The 26954-nt window shown below is 46.9% G+C and overlaps 1 protein-coding gene across 2 annotated transcripts in view; it reads right to left on the minus strand.

Moving 5' to 3' along the window:
- The window catches only part of LOC147698474 (mitochondrial ornithine transporter 1-like), a 192302-nt gene that overhangs the window by 50233 nt on the left and 115115 nt on the right, over nt 1-26954 (minus strand). For both annotated transcript variants that reach the window (XR_015299340.1, XM_086935054.1), the window contains exon 4: nt 4286-4423. Coding sequence is in view for 1 of the 2 variants with exons in the window: in XM_086935054.1 (XP_086791180.1) it covers nt 4286-4423 (138 nt within the window). In the remaining variant the exon portion in view is untranslated. The remainder of the gene's footprint in view (nt 1-4285; nt 4424-26954) is intronic.

The raw sequence follows: 26954 nt of genomic DNA on the forward strand, positions 1-26954 counted from the left end.
ACTGTTTTTTTGCAGGGGGCATCTCTAAGATTCTTTCTGAGCGTATTTTATAATACATTTTCAACACTGGCATCAATGTGGGTTTATTATGCTGAGAAGTTTGATACTAAACTTCTCAGCCTTCAGTAAAGCCATCATGGTGCTGTGGAGTTCGTGTTGCCACAAACTCAGCCCATGTACTCAATATGGCTTTACTGCACTTACAGTGTTCAAGAATTGACTCAGACACGGTAGGGGCATATTGATCATGCAGCTATGCCCTCACCTGTGGTATAGTGCAACCTGCCTTAGGGCTGTAAGGCCTCCCAGAGGGGAGACTTATCTATGCCACAGGCAGTGGTGTGTAGGAATGGCACCCAAGAATGTGTGCCATTTTGTCTCTTTTAGTTTAGCTGCACTAAAACACATAGCATGCAATGACAGTGTGTATGTGCTTGGTGTGGCGTCATTTATGGTGGCACAATACATGCTGCAGTCCTAAGGAACCCTCTCTGGTCACAAGGCCCATTGGTACCAGTTGTACCTTTCACAAGGGACTTATATGTAGGCCAGAGGTGTACCAATTGTGGGGGCAAAATTACAGGTTTGTGGAAGAACAAAGGTGCTGGGGCCTGGTTAGCAGGGTCCCAGCACACATTCAGTCAAGTTAGCAGCAGGTATCAGGCAAACAGTTAGGATGTAACCATGCCAAAAGGGGCGTTTTCCTACAACATGTGTTTGTTTTTCTGGCAAAGATATGGACATTAAGAGCAAATCCTTTACAATCTATAGTTACACAACATGAGCAGTCTGGTTTCATAAAAGGTAGACTGTCTTTAGATAATACTAGTGCTTTTTTATGTGATCAAGAAATAATATAATTCTAAATCAGTGGCCATAGCTTTAGATGCCAAGAAGGCTTTTGATAGAATGCAGGGGGCATTTATTTTCATGACACTGGTGTGGAATGGATTTAGCCCTACAATATTAAATGTATATCTACATTGTATAGTTACCCTAAAGCATCTGTTTATATGAATGGAATCTATTTGAACTACTTTTTCATTCTCCCGAGGTGCAAGACAAGGATACACACAATAACCATTGGTTTTTTTTTAGCATTAGAACACTTTTTGGCCAGGGCCGGACTGGGAACCAGAACCGGCCCTGGCAAAGTGCTCGGCCGGCCCCCCTCACCCCCTCCGGGAGGAGAGGGGAGGGGGGAGTGGTGCGACCGCGCTCTGTGACAGGGCCGGTTTTCGGCCGTTTTTGTTACAGGGCGTTTTTGCAGCATAACAGCCCTGTAACAAAAACGGCCCCAGGGGCCCAAAACCGGCCCCCAACCATGCGGCCCACCGGGGAATTGCCCGGTGCCCTCAACGGCCAGTCCGGGCCTGTTTTTGGCTAGAATCAAACAAAAGTCATGCATATTAGGTTTCACCTACAGTGATAAATACTTGAAACTATTGGTTTATGTGGGTAACATTCTCCTTCCCACCTAGAGACATCTTTGCCAGCTTTCTCTGTGGACGTTACTTTCTCCTTTGCTAAATTAGGCTCTAAAGTTTCAACCGGTAAAAATCTCAAATTCTCCCCAAAAATATATTCTGCACAAAACAATTGCATGTTTGGTCCGGTTTTTATATAAACTAACTCAGATAAATTAAAATATTTGTGGATATGGTTTACTAATTCAATTAGGGGCACAGTTAAAATGAATATGACTGAGATGGTACATAAATCTGAGACATTGATCTCTAGATGAAATTTTCCATTTTGGTAAAGGTGGGGTCCCATACATTCAATTAAAATGATGCTCTCCCATATTGTTATATATTCCATCTCTAAGATCCCAGATAATATACCTACTTCTTTTTTTCAAAAAGATAGATTTTCCTTTTTCCTCATTTTTATGTAACAAAAATATCAAGATTGTCATTGCCTTTAATACAGCATGTTAACACGTTGTGACATTAATGTTTCTAGTTTCTTTTTATATCATAAAGCTTTGTTTGTTTACAACAACCATCGTATTGGCTATTAAAAGAAGACAACTGATATTTCCCATTGTTGGTTGATATTGAAAGATCATTTATTGACCCTTTCTCTTTTAAAGATTTTTCTTTTTTCCAAAAGACCATTTCAGATTTCACTCCCAATTTCTAAAAACACATGAAAACTATTAAACCCACTTTTTTTCTCAGAAATTGAAAATTGAGACAATTTTCAAATTCTTCTATTTGTAGAATAAACCTATTTACCTTGATAAAAAAATTCGTTTTAGCAACTAAAGGCATAATTTGGGTCAATCGTATTTTTTAAAAGCATTACTTTATTTCCTTTTCTGATTTTCAATCTAAACTGAATGTTCCCTTATCCTTTAAGAAGAATCATGACTGTTTATTGGAAACTATACATGACATTCTTTTTAGTATCCCTGCTAAACATATTTCTAATATGATAGAGAATAATATTAGCTGCATACTACTCCTCAAACCTAAAGCCTAATTTTTATATAGATACTTGAATAGCAAAGACATTACTGGGCCTAAATCACAAATGTTACTTCTTAGGGAAAAAGATCTCTATAGAGTCATGAAAATCCTATTTGTGCTGCTAATAGAACTCAGGCTCAGTTTTCTATTCATAAAAGAGCATTGTTAACTACCACATAGATAACAAATGTTTCTAGTAATGAAAATATTAACTGCTAGTCTTGTACCTTTGCTGAAAGTGATTTGTTGCATGCACTCTTTGCGTATTCACATATTTATGATTATTGGCGACAGGTATGCAAACAAATCAATGCCATATTAGATGCCAATGCCAATCTTCAGATTGATGTTCCATTTAAACTTGTTAACATATTCCTGAGTAGTTTCCTCCCTTAACACAAACTTAGTTGAATCCTTACTTGCTACTGTATTTCAACAAAATAATTCTGAATTAGAAGAATACTTCCAATGTTAATTTTAAGGCATGGTGGATTGGTGTCTATTTTAATCATGGATTAGATAAACCTTTTGTGACACCTATGTCATTAGCTATTTAAAGATAAGTTTAAACAAGTACATTTAAGTAATTTTTTGAACCTCCTGCAAGTCTATGTTCAATATACAGATAATGTTGTTTAACACATTTTTAATGACTTTATTCTGCAAACTTATTTGAAGATTACTATGGGGCCGATAACGATTCGGCCCGTAAAGGCTTCGAACTTTGGCCGGAGCCTTTAGTGCTGCTTCGCAATGGGGCGGTCATTATGATGGAGGCGGTCGGGAAGGAACAGGCTGGTCATTCTGGCTGGCTTTCAACGGGCTTGGAGAGCTCGTCCCTCAGTTGGAATCCGCCCTGTAAACTCAAGGGAAGCTCTTTCTGTCCTTGAGATTACAATCACGGTTGCTGAAATGGTTCCCATGACGCTTTGTCTGACTTGGAAACCATGTCGGAAAGCGTGTTAGGGGAGCCCCTTTGGTGCACAGTCTCTGGTTGGAGCCGAGGGGGCGCCATTGATCCCTGCACCTTGTGGCAGGCACCTTGAGTTGCCTGCCAAGGGGTGCAGGGATAAAACACACTTCCCATTTCACTATGGGAGCATGCGTTACAGCCGGTTTATGACCATAATGCATGCTCTCATAGTGAAATATAGGAATGCGACTGAACACTGTTCAGTCGCATCCTAATGGGGCGGTCAGGACCGCCGACCGGGTGTCGGTCGGCCCCATGACAGAGTTGAAGTTATTACGCCTGATATCATAATGAGCCTCTATGTCTTCAATTTGCCTGTTATTTTTCCCTTTCGCCTCCCTATTTCTTCCTCTCTCTAATCTTTTCTTAGTTAAGACCCCTTCTAAAACGTATTGATGCTTTGCTTGCTCGTGTTATTGCATATCCTAATTCATCAATCACTATTCCCATTTCTCTCCTTTATTAACACCTTCATTGATATCTGGGCAGATTATTAATTTATTATACTATGTTATGTCTATATGATGTCTTTAAATTACATCACTAAAGCTTTCAAAGTTAAAAGGAAATTACGACACCTGGCTTACAACACTGATGTTTGGGAAAACTGAGTCAGTTCAATTAAATATTTAGTTAATCCTATATTAAACCTTGCATACAAACTATGTCATTGAGTATTCCAATGCCTCCTCAGTTTATGACGTTTGAGTAAGTCAGTGATCAATCATATGTGCTCACTTGACATTCTAAGGAGCTATCAGGAAATGGCATGAATTCCAAAATATGGTGCCACAATTTTACCAGACAGTTGTACATGCATAGAGAAAACTATACTTACTTTTGTCCTGTTACTACCTTTCCAGACATTTGCATTTCATGCATTGCTTGTAAACGGCACTTCACCAATTCTGTTGGACACAGTGCAAGTGAGGCAAAGGCAGCAGCAACAGAGCCTGCAGCAGCATTTTGCAGATCACTGAAACAGCAAGAACATTAAAGAGGATTTGAACATTGTCTAAAAACTGAGCTTAAATGACGAGTGGTTGCAGCAGGCATAACACACATCAATATAGTACTGAGATATTCGAATAGTACATTAAGCATCAAAGTATTAATTGGGCAGTGTTCATAGAAAAAAACCTCCTGGGATGACCTTATATCCAAGAGCTCCCTTCTGCACAGTGTAAATATTGTTTTTTTTCAAACAGTTAGTACTTTGCTCAATCTATTATGGGATACTCCTTCATGAAAATCAATTTTTTTTTTTTTTTTTTTTTTTAAATATATTTTTATTGCAGGAATTAGTAAATCGTTACAGTATCGACCAGCTTTGTATCATAAACAATATCAACAGAATAAGACCCACTGGCCCCCCACCTTCAGTCCCGAACACAGCCATCCGGCCCACAACCCTGGGGTTGGGCGGCGAAATGCAGAGGGGGATCAGTTGGATGTTTGAGCTGGTCCGGATGATTCACTGTCCGTCATCTGCTTTTCTAAACAAGCCTATAAACCCAAAAGAAAAGAGAACCCCCACCCACAAAGAACTACTAATCAAAAGAAAACCCACCCAACCCCACCACCAGCGCCAGGGAGCCACCTACACAGGATCTGCCTTGGGACCCACGGGGAAAGCAATAGGACCATCAGTACAAACGTTTACCGGGACTCGGGGCGAGTCGCTTCTTCACTTTCAGAGTCGCTGGGGGCACAATAATCCCTGAGGGCCTGCACCAACGTTTCCCATTCCAACGCGGCCTCCTGCGCCTTCTCATTACGCTGCCTCCAAGCTAGTTGATATCTCAGCGCGCTCTCCCCCGCCGCCCATTTCAAAAGCTCATTGTGCCATCTGCTGCCTGTCGGACCAACCCGTGCCTTCCAGTTCCTGGTCACCTCTCGTTTAGCCAGGAGGAGCCCTAGGTCGATAAATTTACTAGAAATTTTATTTCTGGGGGTATGGGGGAACCAGTGCAGGAGCCCCACCGCCGCATCGAATGATAGGGCTCTCCCCGTCACCTCCTCCAGGGTCGTCTCTACTTCCCGCCAGTAAGATGACAGACCTGGACAGGCCCATAACATATGTAGGAGGTCCGCTTCCGGAGCCGGACACCTAGGGCATGCCGCCGAATTCGTGGCAAAATATCGCCTGATTTTCACCGGGGTTAGGTATGCTCTATGGAGAACGTAATAGTGTACCAGCTGAAAACGGGCGTTGCGTGTGCCCTTCCAGGCTCGTCTCACCAACTGGGACCAAGTCGTCTCCGGGATCTCCCTACCAATGTCCTCCTCCCAACGGTTTCTGAGAGTGGTGAGAGGAGCTAACCCTTCGTTAATCAACCTGCCGTAGAGGCAAGTGAACGCCTTCATCATCACGTACTGGCACACCTGAGATAAGGGGGGTTCCTCCTGCCCGCTCTTCCAGTGTGCCTGGATCGCTCTCATAATGGCCGAGTGTAGCAGAAAGTCACCACGGGGGATCTCGAAGCGGTCAATAAGATCTTGGAAGGACAAGAGCGCTCCGTCCTCGTATAGATCCCCAACCAGCTGTAAGCTGGCATCCTCCCAGGCCGCCAAGCGTGACCAATCCCCTCCATGGGGGAGGGCCGTCAACATCCCCAACGGTATTTCAGGCGCATACGGGATCCTCAGTTGGCCCCGGGCGTGGGCCCGGTTCCAACACAGGCGGATAGTCCGCTCCTCCATCGACAAGTCCCGAAGGGCCAATCGCTGGCGCAGCGCTATAAAGGATAGAACATGCCTGGCCATGCCCGTTCCCCTCCCGTCTTCCGGGCCCCGGAATTCCCTGGCGACCTCCTGGGTGAAGGTCTGGAGCTGCGCCGCCAGATAATACTTTTCAAAGTCCGGCACCGCGAGCCCCCCCTCGTCTTTCGGCCTCATCAGGGTTTTGAGGGCTACCCGCCGGCGGCCCGATCCCCAGAGGAGTCCGACCACCATGGAGCGTAACAGTCGAAACGTGGCCGGTGGGACCCAAATCGGTAGAGTCCGGAAATAGTATAATAACCGGGGAAGCGCCACCATTTTAAGCAGGGCGATCCGACCCGCCACCGAAAGCGGCAGCGTGGCCCAGAAGGCCATGCAGCCTCTGAGTGCCCGAATGCTGCAGGCAATGTTCCCATCTAGTAGGTCAGGGTGTTCGTGATAAACAAATACCCCGAGGTACTTAAAGCAGTCGGGTTCCCACCTAATCTCCCTACTTAGGGCAGGGGCAGGAGTGCCCCTGCGTATCGGAGAAAAGACAGGTCTTGGGCCAATTCACACGGAGACCCGAGACCTCCCCGAACTCTGTGAGCGCCACCGCCGCTCCACGTAAAGCGTCGAGCGGGTCCTCCAGGAAAAGCAACAGGTCGTCCGCATATAGTGAAACATAATGCGGGCCCGCAGGCGTCCACAAGCCCGTATAATGGGCTCCCGACCGAAGGTGCAGCGCGAGTGGCTCCACCGCCAGCGCAAAGAGAAGTGGGGACAATGAACACCCCTGCCGCGTGCCTCGTTCTACCGGATACCGCGAGGAAATCAGTGGACCCGCCCGGACCCTGGCCGATGCAGAGGTATATAGAACCGTGGTCCACCTGATAAAGCCCTCCCCGAGGCCGAATCTCCGCAGCACCGTGCAGAGGTAGTCCCACTCCAGGCTATCAAAAGCCTTCTCTAAGTCCACCGACAGGACGACCGGGGACGGGGCATCCACAAATGGTTCCCCTAGCAAACGGAACAACCTGCGGATATTCATAGTCGTGTTCCGCCGTGGGATGAAACCAGCTTGGTCTACATGCACCAGGGAACTCATGTGTCCCAGCAGCCTCGAGGCCAAGATGCTGCTCAGTATTTTATAGTCCACCGTCAGCATCGATAGGGGACGGTAGGACCCCGGGTCGGACGAGTCTCGGCCTGGTTTAAGGAGAGGAACCACCAACGCCTCACACATCGAGCTCGGGAGTCGCCCCAGCCTCTTCGCCTCCTTGTAGACCACCAATAGTCGAGGGGCTAGGAGGTCAGCGTAAGCTGCATAAAACTCCACCGGCAGGCCATCAAGGCCCGGGGTCTTGTTTCTCGCCATCCGTTTAATGGCCCCGCGGATCTCCCCCAGCTCAATGTCGGATCCCAGGGCTTTCGCCACTTCCTGCTCCACCGTGCGGAGCTCCAGTGGACGTAAATAATCCTCAAGTCGGTCAGGGTCTCGTGCGGAGCGACTACGGTATAAACATTCGTAATAATGCCGGAAGCAGCTAAGAATCTCCGGTTGGGTGTGTACCTCGGTGCCGTCTGCCTGTCGCATACTTGTCGTCGATTGGGATTGGCGCGTAGGGTTTGCCAACCACGCCAACAACGCGCTCGATCTGTCTCCCTCTGCGATGGAGCGGACCGTGTAGGCCTTATAGTCAAAACAGCGGAGCCGTTCGACCTCTGCCGCCACCTTTTCCCTCGCCTCCGCCGTTCGTATTTGCAATTCCGGATGTCCGGGGCGCCGAATTTCAAGCTCGCGGAGTTTCCGATCCGCTGCATCAAAGTCAGCTAGGATAACACGCCTCATGCCCACCTTCTTAGAAATACAGTAACCCCTCACCACCACCTTAAAAGCATCCCACTCTAACGCTCTGGTACTCGCGGTGCCGCCGTTGGATGCAAAAAATTCCAACACCTTGTCCCCCAGGTCCGCCCTGAAAGCACTGTCCTCAAGGGTCTCGGGTTGCAGCTTCCAGGTGGGCACCGCCGGCCTCCCGGGGAACCAGCGAAGGTCCAGCAGGAGGGGGTTATGGTCCGAAATGGTCCTGGATAAGTACTCGGATCGGACCGCCGCCGAGACCAGTTCGGGCGACCCAAGAAAGCCATCCAGTCTGACGTGTAACTCATGAAGGCTCGAGAAATACGAATAATCCCGAGCTGCGGGGTGATGTGCCCTCCAGATGTCCGTCAAACCCCAGCGAGTCTGCCAATCCTGACGACCCTTAGCTGTGCAACGAACCGGAGAATCGGGAAGCGGTGGATGCGAGCGATCAATGTCTACGTCCACTACGGAATTGAAGTCTCCGCCAAGCAGAAGGGGCCCGGAGAAGAAGTGGGCCAACGAGCCCGATAACCCGGAAAGGAAGGCAGTCTGGTCCATATTAGGAGCATACACACAACAAACGTTCAAGTCCCTCCCTCCTAGAGTTCCCGAGATGGCCACGTAACGCCCCTCCGGATCTATCACTGTTCTCGTGACCTGGAAGGGGACCCCCGCCCTGATCCATATTAGCGCCCCTCTGGCATAAGCGGAGTACGAGGTGGAAAAGACCTGCCCCCGCCATCTACGCTGTAGCGCCGCCCCTTCCGCCTTGTTCAGATGAGTTTCCTGCAGCAGCGCCATTTGCACTCCCCTACGCACTAAATAAGCGTGGACCTTGTGGCGCCTGGACATAGTATGAAGCCCCCTTACGTTCCAAGTGACACATTTCAAGTTAGCAACATCAGCCATTGTCCCATAACGTTCTCGCATAATCTCCCCATCCGGGTCCCCACAAAGAAAAGACATCATTCCTCCCAGCACTGATGGCGGCCATTTCCCCCAACCAAAACCAAACCACCCAAGAACAAACCAAACCCTCACCCACCCCCCCCAGAACAGGACCCAAACTATACCATCTAGATCCCATCCAAACCTCGCCTTCTATCAACCCAATAACCCCTACTAATCCCACGGTCGCCACCGTGGGAAGGCCTTAAGGGCCAGGTGCGGGCCGGGCGGAGGCAGTGGGCCCTCGACGCCTAGGCCACCAGGACCATAGCAAGCCCTAAACAGTGTTGACAACCTCTCCCGGGGCAGAAACAGGGGCACCCCCCCCTCCCTCTTTGTCAGCAGCTTATGGACGGCAACCGCCTCCCCCTGCCGGGCCCCCACCCAAAATAAGGCAGCACACCCCGTTACCCTTGTCCATCCAAAAGGTCCTCCACCGATTTCGGTGTGATCACCGGTGTATGGGCACTATCAGTCACTGAGTCCTCCGAGTCCGATGGTGCCACCTCTTCCCCCAGGTTTTCCTCCTCCTCGATGGCTTCGTCCCGTGCACCCGACAACTCCGACAACACTTCCAGCACTCCCCTCCGCTCCGACGACGTCTCTGCAGTGGAGGGCCCTCCCGTGCGGCCGCGGCGATTCCTGATCCTCCTGGATCGCCGTCTCTGTTCCGGCTCATCTGCCTGTTGGGACGAGGAGCCGAAGCCATCTTTCCCTGTCCTGTAAAGCTCGAGCCAGGCACAGACATCCTCCGGGGTGTCGAAGAACTGAGTTTTGTCGTCGACTATAATGCGGAGCCTTGCAGGGTAGAGAAGCGAGTACTGGATGCCCTCGCTCCTGAGCTCGCGCTTGACCGCCAGGAAGGAGAAATGCTTGCGTTGAGTCTCGTAGGTGTAATCCGGAAAGATGTTCACCTGACTGTTCGCTACTTTGAATGGACCATTATGCCTGGCGGCGTTGAGGATCAAATCCCTGTCCCGAAAATGCAATAATCGCGCCACCACCGGCCTCGGGGTGCGTCCTTGTTGCAGCGGCCGCGCCGGAACTCTGTGGGCACGCTCCAGAGTGTAGAAGGAGGATAGCCCCTCCGGGGCCACCGTGTCACGGAGCCAGGTCTCCAAGTATGTCACCATGTCGCCATCCTCGATTTTTTCCGGGAGGCCCACTACACGAATGTTGTTCCGCCTGTTGCGGCCTTCCGCATCCTCCGCCCTCTGCTCCAGGGTCGCAATTCGGGACAGGGCGTCCTTCATCGTCGCAGCCAAGGTTCGCTGCGCCGGCTCCAAGGTTTTCACCGAGCTCTCCACTTCTTTGACCCGGTCCGAAAGTTTGCCATGGTCCGCTCTGAGGAGACCTAGGCTCGTCGCCACCTGGGCAATGTCCTGTTGGAGGGCCGATCTCGTGGTCGTTATCGCCTCTAGGACGCGGTCGAACTGCCGTTGCATCGACGCGCCATCAGAACTCTTTGGGTCCCCAAGCTCTTCTTTGTCCTGGGCTTCCGAGTCCGAGGCGGTCGGGGTAGGCCCCTTGGCTCCTCTAGGTTTCCCCACGTCGCCGGGGGCACTCCGTGAAGGTCCCGGAGTAGGTGTCTCCGGGTGTAGACGTCGACCACGACCCTCCCGGCTACTGGTCCTCAGATCGCGTATGGGAGACCTCCGTCTCCAAGGCCTGTGGAGACTTCTCCGCTTCGACTCACGCCACCGCCACGGCGTCCGAGGGCACCGATGAGGGGGCGGAGACAACCGTCGCCGTGCCGGGCAGGCCCGCTCACCCGCTAGAGATCCAGGGTGAGGGTTTCCAACTCCACCGGACGATGTGTAGCGCCAAGGTGTCGCGCCTCCCATGGAAGTGGGCTGGCCGGGAGGACGCAGCTAGGTGCGGAGTCGCGAGATGGGCCACCGCCTGGATCGCAGGGCGTCCGCTCCCGGGGTCCCCTATAACGTGGGCATCCGCCCGGCCACCCAACCGAGTGCAAACTCGTCGTGAGAAATCAGATCCAATAGACAGCCAGTGCAGAGAGCAGTCGGGGATGGCGAGGTCGGGCGCTAGTCGCTGCTTGCGACGCTCCTCCAAGTCAGTGGGTCCGACCAGGGGGACAAAGAAGTCCGGGCGCCATGTTGGGTCGCACTCTGCGACTCCGCAAACTTTGGTTGCACTCCGGAGCAACCCTCGTCCGAGCCCCACCAAGGGTCCCGGCAGGTCTTCGTCAGTCCGCTCAACCGAATGCGGGGTCTGGGGTGCCCCGCAGCCTCCGATTTACAGGATAAATCCGGGCTCAGTCCCGGAGCCGAGCTCTCAGGCGACCATCGCCATCGGCGCCCAAGCCACGCCCCCTCCTTCATGAAAATCAATGTTGCCTAATATAATATAATGTGTCAAGTACATGTTCATCCAAGGGTATCTTGGAGCTCAATAACAGATGTTTATTGTTTACCAATTCAATGGTACTCATTTTATTAGCGTCATAAGGGTGAAAGGCTGAGTGGGCTCACCGGGATTAGAACCTGTGACCATGAGGTCGAACACAGGCACCTACAGCGGATCCATTGGTCCACTAGGCCAGCAGACCTGGCCACTGAACCTACTGAGATTAGGCTCCATATCTGATCCAGCTCTAGGCCTTCTACATTGTAATGTTTAACACATGTTTTACCCTCCCGCTGATCCACCCTTGTTAGATGCAGAAATTTCAAGGCAGCTATCACTAGCCTACAATGGATGGCATTAAAAAAAAATGGTTTTTTTGAGAGCCTGGATGTCCTGAGAAGCAATTGCATGTCTGAATAGTGTACACTGACCTATTATCGAACATAAATATAGTGGCCCGTTAAATTGAAAACCTTGTGCAGATACCCATTTGCACAGGGATCCCAACTAGAAATGGTGAAAAGTTGATCACAGCTGGTAATTTCAGGGTGGAATAAAACATGCCCCCGCTGGTACATTTCAGCTACTTTGAGGCCCGATGTAGGTAATCTCAATTTACCGATTCTTAAATACCGAATTTTACGGATTCGGTATTTAGGAATCGGTAAATATGATGTAGGTAAAAAATCGGTAAAATTTACCGATTCTGTAATATTCCTTATTACCGAATCAGTAATACCGAATACCTTCCCATTCATTGCTTTTTTAAAGGTATTCGGGATTTACCACCAACTTGTAGTTGGTGGTAAATATTGAATCCTTAAAGCAAAAATGCCTTAGAAAAAGGAATCGGTATTTTACCGATTCCTTAAAATAAGGAATCAGTAAATTACTGAATCCTTATTTACAGCCTCCTACATTAGGAAGGGCTAAATACCGGTCGGTAACGGGACGGTTACCGACCTGTATTTAGCTACCTACATCTTGCCCTGGGTGACGTAACCGGAGCTTGTTGCCTTTCACAAAAGCCTGCTCTACACGGAGGCCAGTTGGTTATTTTAGATTCCTGTCTTTGATCAGGACCGAATTAAGGGATGTGTCTGGATTGCATTGGGTGAGAGGGGAGCGCTGTGCTTCCCGGTCAGAAATCTGCATATCTGGTGGCCATATTAGAGAAAACATTTTGTGACTGCCTTTCCAGATGATGGGAGATTCTGATTTCTAAGCACTGCCTGACAAACAATTATGGGAAGAAACATAGAAATCTGTTATATACTGCAATTGAATACACCGATAGAGAAATAGAATCATTTCACATAGATTGGGGAGATTGTCTCTGATAGGTCACTCTACATCAGGGTGGTTCTCAAAGGTTGGCTCATTTTGCTGTCTCTGTAAATAGCTTCTCTTTACGTCTCAGCCCTCTCTGACCTTGTGGCAAAGTGCTACTCTGTTAGGTGGCCATTTTTTGGCCAAACACTCTTTTCGTAGAAATTCTAGCAGCAATAACTGGGGGACAGGGAGCTTCTCATGTTCTCTAGTTCTGCAGCACCATGTGCCAGCTCGCACGTCAACAGTTCTCCTGTCTAGCTTGCCCACAGTCCTCTACCCTCTGCTGCCTGTCTACCTGCTGCCCTCTGTTTGTGCCTCCTCTGATCATTTCTTGCTCTGTTTTGACTTTTCTACTAGTTTTTCTGGTCTCTGTTTTGCCTTTCTGCTTATTTTTCTGCCTTCCGTTTTGCCTCTCTTCTGCATTTTCTACTCACTTTTCTACCCTCTGTATTGCCTTTTCTGCTTGTTTTTCTGCCCCTGTTTTGCCTTTCCTGTTTGTTCATTTTTCTTCCCTCTGTTTTGCCCTTTCTACTTGTTTCTTCCCTCTTTCCACAGGTTTCTCAAGACCTGGCTTTTCGGCGGAGACCTCATTCCCCAGCACCCAGATACCCCTAAGGGTCACAGTACAGCGCTCTACAGATTCTGATCTATTGATGTGCCTTCATCTAGAGAGGTTTGAGTTCTGTGTCTGTAGGGTGCAGGGCCTTGAGCCCATGTTTCGTGGGATCCCCGTGATTGGGAGAGCAGGATTGCTCTTCTGGAGTGATCTGGTCACCCGCAAGGCCCTGTGAAAGTTTCCAGACCTGGTATAAGAAGCACAGGAAGTAAACAGCAAAATGCAATACTCTTCTGAAAGGCAGCTCAACTCCACATAAGCATGATTAACGAGGTGCTGATTGGCAATATTGGGAGTGACAGAAATAAAAATGTTATGCTGAAAGCAGGGAATCTTTTATGTTTTCATTGTGCTTTAAAGGGGAGTTCAGAAGGGAAATGAGCCTGGGTATGTTGGACTTCTCATAAAACTTTGGTTGTTTATGTATTGCCTCAAGGAGGATTCGCACCACTCGTATAAAAGTACATGCTGTGACTAGCGGGTTGCAGACCGAAGGACCCCCTGTAGAAGACCGATTTATCATCGGAAAAGATGGTGATGCGATTTTCGACTTTGTCCACCAACAAAATAAAGACAGGAAGGAGAGTCTGATCCTGTTTTATTAATTTTTCTCCTCTACAAAGAAACGAATATCAGGTTAAACTACTTAAAATAAATATATCATTTTGGAAACCGTAAAAAGATTTGGTCCTCGTACAGCATCCATCAATCCAGATAAAGATAGGATTTCTTCTCCGAACGGATGCAGAAATCTTATGGATAAACTGAGCTCTTGCCCATAATCATACTACAAGGGAACCTTTCTCCATCGCTACTACCAAACTTAGAAATTCAGGAACCCCCTGATTGTAATCATTGGTGTATGTAGTTGTTTTGTGTCTAGTTGGTTTCTGGCCCTGAAGAAGGTGATCTAAATATCAGCAATCACCGAAACGTACGTAGGCCGTACGCATTGAAGACCCTTATATGTACAATTAATTTGACATAGGTATAGAGATATAATCACCCTCCTGTAAATAATGTGTAGACTAAAAATGTGAATTAGCGTTTAGAATGTCTCCCTTAGAATACCTTATAGGGGTTTTCTCAGAACAACTTGTATCAGATCAGTGTATTTTCAGTGTATTTTTGTGTACTGTGTCTAATTTGTTTTTTTAGATTAGGTAGTGAATGTAGAGGTATGCATGAGGGAATGAATGACAATAGGACAAGGTGGACTGTTTGGGGTTCTTGTGTTCAAATTAAATCATGTTTTGTATAGCTGTATTTAAAAAATGTGTTACGTTCCCTCTGGCACCACCATTTTCTTTTGCAATGTGCAAGTAGTTAGGATGCTTATATAACTGAGGCCATTGCCTGAGAATTCAACACAGTTGTCTTGACAACCTGTTGTTAATTATTGCAATCTGGGCACAAAAGACCTTATAATGAAAGAATAGGATTTCTAGGTGAACAACATGAGGCTACGGGCCCTTCCACAAGCAGTCCCTGCTCATCCTGGTCAGGGCGATATTCGATCCCAGTTATGCTCTAATAACAGCATGAGAGGGAGCTGCAGTGCAGCCTTGAAGATTTGATGGACATTACAGCATCAGGCATAGGTATGGGCGAATTTTGCGAATCTCGCGTTCGTGAATTTAGCGGATTTGCGAACTCGCAATCCGCAAAATCCGCGAATTCCCGCGAATTTGCGGATTTTTTTTATTTTTTATGTTCGCACGGGTTTCTGCAAGTTCGCGAGGGTTTTGTACAATTTCGCAAATTGCGAAATTGTACAAAATGCGTGCGAACTTGCAGAAACCCGTGCAAACACAATGTGCCCAGTAGGGTATGTGCCTCGTCTTGTGTGAATAAAAGGTCAGAGAAAGATCAGTACAGCAGATGAAGAGAAAGAAGCTCCTGGTCACAGGAACAGCACGGGTATTGCGCTCGTGAAAGTCAAGGATGCAAAGACTATCCAGCATCACAGCTGATTTTCCACGGTAGATTTGGGAAGAAGGCACACCTGTCCAGCCTCGACGACGCTCACGATTGTTTTTGGGCTAATGAATGAGTCACTGAATTTGAGCATCAACTAGTTCGAGCGTCCATGTGTGTGTTACTATGCAATCGTCCCGAAGGGCGCAGGGGTCCCTTGAGTCCTGTGTGAGCTGTAACTATTTTACAATGGCGCCAGCAAGCTGCCAGCGCCATTGTAAAATAGTTACAAAGTTAGCTTGCACAGGAAGCACATAGATAAAATAAAGCAGCACCTGCTTCGTTTTATCTAGTGGTTCCTGTGCAAGCTAACTTTGTAACTATTTTACAATGGCGCTGGCAGCTTGCTGGCGCCATTGTAAAATAGCTGCATGAGTGGGGGTTCAACTTTTGAACCCGTTACGTTCGCGGATTTTTTTTTGCGGATTTTGCAGGAAATCCGCAAAATTCGCTGATTGCGGATTTCCCAAAAATCCGCAAAATCCGCGAGCGTAACGGATTTCCCGCTCACACTTAATCAGGCAGCAAACACCTACAGACTAAAATGGATGTATATTTGACAGGCAGGGGCGTAGCTTTAGAGAAGGGGGGTTTGGGATGTAACACCCCTTAAACATTTGGGGGAAGACTTACAAGCCCCTTGCTCCGCTTTTACGCCGCCGTTGTGTCACTTTTGTGACGCAGCGGCGGCACAAAAGATGCGTCATGGTGCGGTGTATTTACAACGTGACGCATCTCCCAGATGCGTCGCGTTGTAAAGCCCTGCGCCAGAAGAGGAGTACCAATGCAGGGGGAGGCGTTCCGGCGCAGGAACGCCTCCCAAAAGTGGCTGAGTGAAATCTACAAGATTTCACTCAGTCACTTTTGGGCCCATGGTGCGTCAGAACCCTGCGCCTGCTTTAAGCAGGCGTAAGGCTTGATGCAGCATTGTGCACATAGGGCCCCCCTGATCATTGCTGGAGCTGCGTCGCACTTGTGATGCAACTCCAGCAATGCGCCGCTTTTACGACACAGATGCATGACGGATCTGTGCCGTTTTTGCCCCATGGTGCGCCGCATTGTAAATGCGGCGCATCAAGGGTGGCGGAGCTGCGGCGCACAATTACTGGCGCATCCCTGCCGATATGCAGGGATGCGCCAGTAATTGTAAATCTGCCCCTTATTCTGTAGTAAATCGTTGGGTACAAGTGCTGTCAGTCACATAATGTGAAGTATCTGTCGGATTTTACTTGGGATTATTACATGCCCACAAGACGAAAACATACACACACACTCTGGTCTATGTTTTGAAACCTTTAAAACATGTTGACTTGTTCGAAAAATATTGCTTTTAAGGTACCCATAGCAATCCACACTCTGTCTTTCCACTGCTCCTTAAGCCCCCTCATGTCTTGCTGCTAAAATAATGTATTTTAACAAGATGTCCCGGCGTGATTGTTGAGAAATCTGCAGCACACAACCCACCCCCTACCGACCCCCGACCCCTCTCATACTAAGCACGCTACCTCCCCCTGCTGACAGGCGTACAGGAACCTTCATCATGAGACTGACTGATAGGGATCATGGAGGATGTCAGTGGGTCTCAAAACAAAGAAATGAAGAAGAAACTTGCAAATGCACGAATCTGAAAGCTGGAATGACGGAGCGTCATATGGGTAAGCACAGCGACCATGTGACGGGTTTTACTGAAAAATATGATCTGGAAAATGAGAGTTTGTGCGTGCGCTATCTAACAATAATAATCACAAGGTGCATACTGGGCCTCTGAAATATGGTAGTTCACCTCAAGCAATACACAGAGATGAAGAAAATACACCACTTGACCCTACTAAAAAGTAACTTCTAAACAACTGCACTGTGATGAATCAGACAGCCTTCGTCCAATCACAACTTTGATATACTGGTAGTGACTGACGCCGATTTCGGTGTCACTTCTAGCACTAGTTTCTACATTTTTCTTCTTAATGGCAATAGGATTTCCCACAAAGACATACTTAATACAACCAAGGAGGTCTAACTCTTAGGTTCAGTCTCGGAAACGTTGCCATATTGACAAACACAGCCACTCTTCTATTCAACTGTACTTCAGTGATGTCTAATGTTCATCTTCCATATCATGTTTCCTTTTGTCTGCAGACAGCCAGCTGGCAGATGTGTCCCTCATTTAGAGAGGGTGTTTAGAAAATATGTCCCAAATGGCATGGCATCACCTGTGTTTCCTATTCCAGACCAAGATCCTATGCGCTACTCACACCTTCAGTACCAATGTATAGGTGCCCGTCCATTAATAGTGGCGGGCCTCATCTTAAGGCCTATTCCATATTGCTCCTGCCTAATGACTAGTTAATTTAAACATGATCACTTTATACCCTCTCTCAAGAACATCTACTTCCAGCACAAACCTTATTCTCCTGATGAACCTGTATAAGCCCAAGTGCCAACACGATAAGACATGAGGCTCCAAGACAAAGAGAGAGAATAATATATGGAAATATGCTATCCCCTACATGTTAACCTCTGGAGTTGGGTAGCCGGAGACTACCACACAGATCAATGGCTGAGACCTGGGAAGACAGTGGGTCATGACCGGTAATTCTAAAAGGGAAAAGCGAGTCAAAAAAGTAAGAAGAAATCCATACTTATGTACTACACCTAAGGTAGTCCGTCTTGTTTACCCTATGGAAAAGCCCCTCTCCGATATAGGTATCCTTGTCAAGGCCCTGTGTTGGTTTGCCTCTTTCCTTATCAATCACTCATTTTAGGTTGATTTCCCTCTTTTTTCATCCTCGCACAGACCCTTGGGGCATGGGGTCGCACAGGGCTCCTCGTTGAGCCCCATTCTTTAAAAAATATATGGCAGGCCTCTGGCAGAGATTGTGAAGGTCTATAGGGTTTCCATACTCTCGTACGTGGATGATACTCATTTTATCATCTCTTTCTCTGCTGATGCTTCCAAAGACATTGTTAATTTTCAGAAGTGTAAAAATGTAAATTGTAATTGTAAATTGATACTTGTATAGCGCACTTCCCACCCACAAGGGTCTCAAGGCTCTTGTACGAATACTGCTGTGGAACCCATCCTGGCTTTCCCTGTGAGGCGTCCACTCCTGGGCACCCCCAAGGTGGAGGCCAGGCATCCTTAGCGTTGTTGGGGCTGTTGAGGAGATTAAGCAAGCTATTGCCCAGAGTTGCAGAGTGGGACTCTATGATTGGACTAGGCACCGAGGCAAGAATTATCAGGTCCAAGGAATTTTAAGCCCAAGCCCCGCCGAGGCGGGGAATTGAACCCTGGTCCCGGGCTAGACCTCTGCAACAGGGTCTGCCGCTCTAATCATTGAGCCACACTTCTCCACTACTCCTGCAGTGGGTAATTGGATGGAAAATAACAGCATAAAACTAATTCCAGTAGACCTGGATCTTGTTGTTTGGAAAGCACACCCAGACTAGGGGAGGCTATTGGTGGCCGGAAAGCCTGGGGACCCCTCCATCACCTAAATCATCTATAAAAAACATGGGTAAATGGTCTGATGACACATTTACGTTTGAGAACGAAGTGAGACAATTTAAAGTCCTTAGTACTGTGCACAAGATTATGAATGCATCAGGTGCCCCTACTCTTCCAGGACGCAGGCAACCCCATCTTCCAAACAGAGCTCTTCACTCAGCCGATTAAAACCTGGCGGCGATCCCTCGGTTAAAAAGAACCAGATTAGGACCCACTCCTTTCTGGTTTTGGCAACAACCCTTTGTAATAGTATGAACTCTGAATTAAGGAATACGCACAATCTGCTTCAGGAAACATCTTAAAATTGGCTCTTTGCAATCTAGGCTCTTCCTCACACCCTCTTGCCTCTCTATGGTGTTTGATGATTCTTCTCCTGTGGGAGGCGCTTGGAATTCCTGCTGCTGGGGCAGCCATGCTCACTATAAATTCTATTAACATAACATGTGAGAGGGGGGGAGCATTGTGCAGGATTTGAAAACTCAAAGGTCATTGGGAAAAGTGGCCTAGGAGTCAGAAAACAAGAGACACCAGGGCCCATATTTACCATGGGTTTACTTCACCCTTAAGCCATGCAAGGGGCTGCAAGGATGACACACAACCTTGAATGATATTTACCCTGCCACTCCAGGCCATCTCGCATGGCCCTGCGTAGCTTAGTAAATGTGAAGCAACACAAGGCAGTGCAAGTCGCTGACTCGCGTTACTCTGCCCCAGAGAGGCATTATAAGCGTGGAGCATGGGTGTATTTTTACCATCAGTGGTAGACCTGGGAATGCATCAACATGGTGTAACGAGGAGAAATGTGTTTATTTCTCCTCATTTCTTCCTTTTTCTACCTGTGCTGCATTCCTCAACACAAATAAAAAGAGGAAAATGCTTCAGAGGATTGTTTGTGTGCAGGAAGGTGTCTCTTTCTGTGCAAAAATATCCTGCCTACAAGGCAGGTGCACTTGCACCTTGCACCATGGTGCCAGGGTGCAGGCGTTGGTGCTAAGCAGCACATTGTGCGCCAGTGCCGGCAGAGAGCAGGAATGTGCCTTATAATGTTATATGCGAAGGTGGCTTGCTGCGTTGCATACAAATTTGATAAATATGCCCGAAGTGGTACAGTAGTTTAATGCCGGTTGCATCAAGATGGAAGAGCCACCACTGCTCTCCTTACAGCCAAGGTCATACAGAACAAGAGAGGCAGCTTCCTCATACTCCTGGACTATTCTATGGGGCTTGTCATTAAGGACTACCGGGGTCTTGTTCAGAGGCTGCCCACGGTGTCAAATACCATGGCTAAAACAATAGGTTTCATGCTTTTCTATCAAATCAACATCAATGCATTAAACTAGACCCTTTTCGATCTAAAAATTCATTCTGTTCTTTAGCTGCTCAGGACTATCCCAGCATTACGATGTTATGTGGTTCAATCGCATTGACAAGTTTAGCATTGAGATGTAGCTTTTTTTAAAGAGCACACAGCTCTTTATTAAGGTATCTATTGCCAGGATAGCTATCCTAGAGATGCAACGTTCTCTGCCTGCAGGACAGAACAGGATGGTTGCGAATGCTAGCAGTTTGCTAGTTATTGTTAAAGCAGAGATTATCCCTTTGGTTGAAACCACAGAGCTTTTCAATATACACCCTATCTCTGGGGAACTCCTTTCTGTCTCAGCTAAAGTTAAAAATCTTGGGTCATTCTGAATGCAGACATTAAAATGTTCTTTCAGACTAGGGCAATGATGAAGATGAGCTTCAATCATCATTGTAAATTACGTTTTGGTGCCTGATACTTAATGACAGCCATCTAGCATCAATTTTGGACATTAGTATCATTTTGATTTTTGATTATTTGAATGTACTTTGCGGAGAACATTCGTCTAACCGTATTCATAGGCTTAATTTATCACGGAATTATCCTGTGCACCTTAGATGAGGTCTCCATTAAAGCGATTATGTTTTTTGACCATGAAACAATGCAGGCATTATTACAATGTTAATGGACACAGGCCTCCGTTTACTTCAACATCCAATAGGAGTTCTTGACAGCATTTTGAGCACAAACTATGGGCCTGATTAGGATGGCGGGTGGACTCATGTCCGCCCACCACCCTAACAGAGATGGGGACTGCCCGACATAGTGTTGGGGGTCCCACAGAACCAATTACAATGCGACCCCCACTGTGGCTGTCGCATTGTCCAGGGTTTCCATTGTGGCAATTGCTGCTGGCAGCAGCATCTATCGCAATGGAAACAAGCATTTACAATACAATGGTTTCGCCTTTGGAAAAGTTAGAGCTATTGGCATTGCTCACACTCAGAGCTCCACACACAAATACACACACACACACACACACACACACACACACACACACACACACACAGAGCCAGACACACACACACAGAGCCAGACACACACCGAGTCAGACACACACACACAGAGCCAGACACACACACAGAGCCAGACACACACACAGAGCCAGACACCCACACAGAGCCAGACGCCCACACAGAGCCAGACACCCATTCAATCAGTCACTGAACCACCATTTTATTGTGAATAATGTTTTGTCTAAACCCCATAAATCCAGTGGTTTATATCAGCTAGAAAGCAAACGTGCATGTGAAGCTGGACACTGCCTAAACATTCCATATGTAATACAGACACCCTCTTAAGTTTGCAGTGTAAGTATTCCAGAAGCTGAGAAGAGCGAATAAAAAAATTAAACACCAATCTGTCATTCGTGAAGACAGATGACGAGCTGCAAAGCTTGCCATGAGGCTCTTGTGAAAAGGACATCTCGATTTACATAAACAGTTAGGTTTGCTGACTGACAGCACACACCCATCTGAGAAGACATGAACAGCCAGTGCTGGGTTGAGTGATGTGCGTTAATGAGTGTGTGTGCTGTGTTGACTGTGTGAGTTTCTGTTGTGTTATCCCTTCAGCATGTGTCTGCTGTCTTCGTCTGCGTCGGTGTCGGTGTGTGCAGGCAAGGAGCTTGTCTGCTGGCTGAGCGCAAAGGAGATTTCCTTCCGGGAGGAGGTTGATTGCTTAGACACCTCTCACATCCTACAGAAGGCTATGACGTCAGTGGCTGCTCTGCTCTGGCAGCCATGTGGATTCATTGCAGTAATAAAGAGGGTGCACAGACGCTGGTTCGCTGCCTGCAGGAACCCTTTATTAATAGACCTGGAGACAGAACACGTTGTGCAAAAACCGAGGGGCAACATTTGAAAGCTGGCAGAGTACCAGCTTCATGCCAACAGTGTGAAAAACAGCTTCTGATGAACAACTACCAGAAAGCATTATAGTGGCCTTATAATCCATCCTGGATTGGAGCACACCCCCACCACCTCCTAATCCAATGTAGAACGAATAACTATTTTATGTTCCATCTTTATGCCATATTTTTGAATAATTTTTAACAGTGAACAATTCAACTTGTTAATATTCGTGTTTGTTGGTAGTGCCTGCTACCATAGCGCTACAAAACCTAATAGAGGAGCTGCTGGTTTACACAGAAAACAAGATATTGGTAGTTCATCCGTGCGTCTCTTTGTGTCAGGCATATAAGGTAGGTCACTGTGACATTAATGGGTCTTGCAATGCTTGTCTGGTCTCCTAACACTTGCAAACTATTCGTAGTTGTGCTTGCTCATGATGTAGAATGAAATGCTTCAGGGTGCTACACGACTGTTATAAGCTGAAGAGTAGGAAACTTAGAACCGTGATCTTGTGACTACCGCAAGTCGAGAATCATGAAACAGAATCTTCTCCCAGACGTCAATTAACGAAGCGTGATGGAGAGCAAAGAGACACATGCTCATGCATAAATACTCGGGTGCGTAACACGAATACTACAAATGCTGAATCGAACCTGTACTGTTACTAATGATAATCGCAGGCAACACGAAGTGGTGATAAATCTTCAAGGTAGCTAGTTTATTTTCTAAAAACAAGGTACAAAGAGACATAGACATTTCAGAAGAGAATCGAGAAACTAACGGTATGCTCAAGTCACAAAATGGTGAAGTACTTTAGTGTGCAGAGATGGACTGCTTGGTGGAAGGGGCAATCTGAATTTGAGCATTAGTAAATGATGTCTTATTGAACAAGAGAGAGGCTCCGAAGCGATCCTCGCACCCGTGTCCCACTCGATGAGCACGGACTGCTTCTTCCGATGCGGTGGCGGGATCAGAGCTTGCTTTTTCGCCGGGGGGTTGCTGCGGGGGGCGGGAAAGGCACGGACAGCGGGAGGCGGGGCGGGAACGGCGAGAAAAAGCACTCACCTGGACTTCTACACGGTGGAAAGGAAGAAAACATGGCGAGACGAAAAAAAACATTGCACACGCCCACCGCCGCAATGACGATGGGAAAGGGGTGGAGAGGGAAGAAATCGCGGGAACGCCCACGAATCTGGTCCGGCCATGACGGACAGATCTCTGTTCAAATGGCTAGCCTCAATTTATGGAGCTAGCCAATGGAACAGAGGGCGTATTCCAAAGCCACTCTACTGTTCTCATTAGGTTTTCACCTTCGTGAAAAGCCTGCGCAGTGAGCAGGCTTTCACTTAGGCGAAACCTAAAAAGGGATGTATAACACATCCCTGTACTACATGACAGCCAACATGCAGCGAGTGTCCCTTGGTACAGGGATCTGGGGCACCATAGGCCCCCTCACACCCACAAACAAGGCCCTGGATGAAGGGGGCCCGCTACAGGCCCCCAATGTCCATCCCTTCCAGCCTTTCCATGGGGGTGAACCGCCATGGAAAGGCTGGCTGGGAGGGACCATCCTAATCCCCACCGAGGTGCCCACCATTGGAATTTGGCAAGCGGACAATTGCCTTACGATGGCAGTGAGACCTCCACCAACAGCCTATCAGTGGTGGTCCCTCCGTGATCTAATGAGGCCCTATGTTTTAAAAGACAAAATGTGGATGAAGGGGGACTGGAGTTTTGTCACAATTCAGAACACCTCTTTGTGCATCTTTGGGACAGTGCTAATAAGCTGAGAAAAACATGTTTTTTTGTTTCCAGAATCTTACATTTGTACTTAGCCATTAATTTTGTATACTATGTTTTTGCTTATTTAGGCACATATTGTAATCTCCATTTTCTTTCTACTTAACAGACATTTAGTTTCAGAGGCTTTAACCACATGGCTGCTGCGGGGATTTTTGCCCTGTGCTGCAAATTGCCATTTTGCTGTTTCCATGACAAGCTCAGCTCGTCATCAGCACACGACACCCGTGGGTGATGACGAGCTGAGCTCGTCATCAGCAGCGAAAGGGTTAATTTAGGGGTGAACCAACTGTTTTGAGCATGGTAGCTTTAAAGTTGTTTTATTTGAACTAAAAGATGTAACAGATAATTTAAGGCACTAATCCGGCTATTGTGAAGCCAGTCAAATAAGTTGTCTGGATCTTTGAAACTGCTATAGTCTTCTTCTTTCAACAGTATATTTCTAATAGCAGGAGCTTATTAACCCGTTGCGTGCTTGTGACGGAACCACGCCGTCATGAGCCACGGGCGGAGTGTGCTCATGGCGGCGTGGTTCTGTCATGCGGCTGCCGCTCCGCCCGCGTGGCACTATTTCCTCGCCTGTGCGGGCGAATTAATGAGCGGGCGTGGTCATGATGGAACCACGCCGTCATGAGCACACGCCGCCCGTGACTCATAACATAGTGGTTCTCTTCATGCGCACGGAAGCGCTGTGCTCACCCCCTAGCTGCCTGCACCACGGCAGAATTCGCGGTGCAGGGAAGGGGTTAAGGTTTACATTTTTTCCAAGTACATTCAGAGAACATGGAACTCTGGTTGCACTGTGCTTTTGTAACTGGAAAACTGAATGCCAAAGTGGTCGGTTCGGATGAATTGCATAGGCTCCTCAACATGAAGTTGCTCTAAGCATGATGAATGCTTGATGCGTCGGCTTTATGATGAGTTGATTTAGTGTAAAGACATCAAGGTTGTGGGGGTACTTTTTAAAATATATTTTAATTGATTTTCGAAGTAATGAGAAAAGAAATATGTAGCCTCTGTTATGGATTGGCTAACAGGAGTCAAGACACAAGGAGGAACGCAAACCTTACTTCACAGTCCTGGAATTAAGGTAGGACAATGGTTTGAATGGGCAGTAACCTATGTGCACAAAGGATGAGTTTCCACATGCCCATTATATTAAAACAGATGGTATAGCCGGTACTTCTGATAGGCCCAGCCAATGAAAGGCCTCACTTATTTTCTCAGTGTGGGCTTTCTGATCTTGCAAATGTGTGTGGGTCAATGCTTCAATGGGAGAAGACATACAGTGATATTAGGTTTGCTAGTTTATCAACTTCTAATCTCGGTATTGTACAAACAGTAGGACACTTCTTATGTTTACATGTATCAACAATTTTACAGTACATATATAATACTTATTTGTTGCCGAACAAACTTAGGCCTTGAATTATTGTTTCGTCTGTGGCCTGTCAAAGTGGCAGAGGACATTATGTCTGCTGCCTTGATGGTCTACTGTCCGCAATATCTAGCGATCACCGGTAGCCCATTGGTTCTTCTGAAGGCACTGCAAGTGTGGCACATAGCCACCATCTTTCAGGCAGCTGTACATTAAACATATTCATTTTTCAATAATTAACTCCCAAAGTGGGAGTTTAAGTTGGAGTTTGTTACTGAAATAAAAGTGAATGACACACATTTTTGTCAAAGAACAGCATTTGGGACTTGATTTACAAACATGTTTGTAGAATGTGATTCACAAACTGGATATGCGTACGTACCTAGGTTCAATTTAGTTTGCCCAAAACTACCATATGTGAATGTAGGGTCCTAGATTCTGTGGCTCTACAGTGATTTATGAAACATAGATAAAATATCTGACTAGTGAAAATGTTAGAATGCGTGCTCCTCCTGTAATCGTGTATTTGGTCACATGCAGCATTCCTCAGGGTTTTATCCTAGTGTACTCATTCTTGACCTTGTATTTTGAGCCCCTGACGGTCTTGATAGAGGAGCTGCACATCTTTGCTTGCCAATACTCAAATGTACTTAAAAATAACCTTGCTTGATAATATTCATATTCTGAGATTATTTCTACAAAATCTCCAGAATCAGATCCGGCTAACTGTTTTATAATCTATCCAGGAGAACTGAGTGTATGCTTTTATCCCCAGGCAATCCAAATTGTTCTTCAACCACCATGGCTCTCTGAACTCGATGCAAGTAGTGTCTGAGGTAAAATATTGGGGGTTTTGGATTGATCAAAATCTGGGCTTACAGATCATTCTCCAAATCTCTTCAAAGGGCTAGAACTACCCTTTATTCTGTAAAAAAGCAACTAAAATCATTTCTAAACCCCATAGCTTGCACTCCAAGCCCTTCATACTTATGGACATAATTACTAGCATGTTGTGTATCGTTGCATGAAAGGGAGAGATCACAACAGCATTATATCTACTAAGATATGGCACTATTTTGCTCTCTCGTTGTGCTGGCATGCACCAATGCATACTCATTTCACCATACTTTAAGGGCATTCTGTCAAGCATAGGTTTTTGTAGTACCGGAAGAGGACCGTTGCAGTACATAAATGATTATTTTAATGCAATTCCCACTTTGTATGTATGCTGTTCAGTGACTTTTATAAGTTGCTCCACTCTTACACTTACTTCAAAGAGGTGTCGTTTTTGGAGCAAATCCCTTTCTATGAATGTTTGTGAACAGGGATCTGTGTTAAAACCCAAGGGTGATTTCATGGGTCTGCCCATGTACTACCCATTGTACAGCCTCATTGGTGCAAAATAGCACTACTTTGCTTTACTTTAGGCAACCTCCCAATACAAATCATGATTTGCATTGAACACAATACTTTGCCTGGGGTTTACATCATTTTTGTGATCCAAGCCCTGTGCTAAGTGTTACTAACCATACCTCACTTCATACTCAAAGAACACAGGTGGGAAGGAACACCTTAGATGATAAGATAACTTGAGACTGGAAAGTAAGAAATCTAATTTTCATTTGCCTGAATCACAATCTCCTTCAGGGGATGGCTCCAACTTTGTAGAACTCTTTCCATGAAGAACTGTGGGGTCAAGAAAATCTTTTACTTTTAGGAGAAAATTGAAACTACTCCTGTTCAACTGCAACCTTTATAACAGATAACAAGCACATCTCACTCTTGTTTTATGTGTAGAGTT

Source organism: Lissotriton vulgaris, chromosome 8, assembly GCF_964263255.1.
Source record: "Lissotriton vulgaris chromosome 8, aLisVul1.2, whole genome shotgun sequence".
NCBI classification, from domain to species: domain Eukaryota; kingdom Metazoa; phylum Chordata; class Amphibia; order Caudata; family Salamandridae; genus Lissotriton; species Lissotriton vulgaris.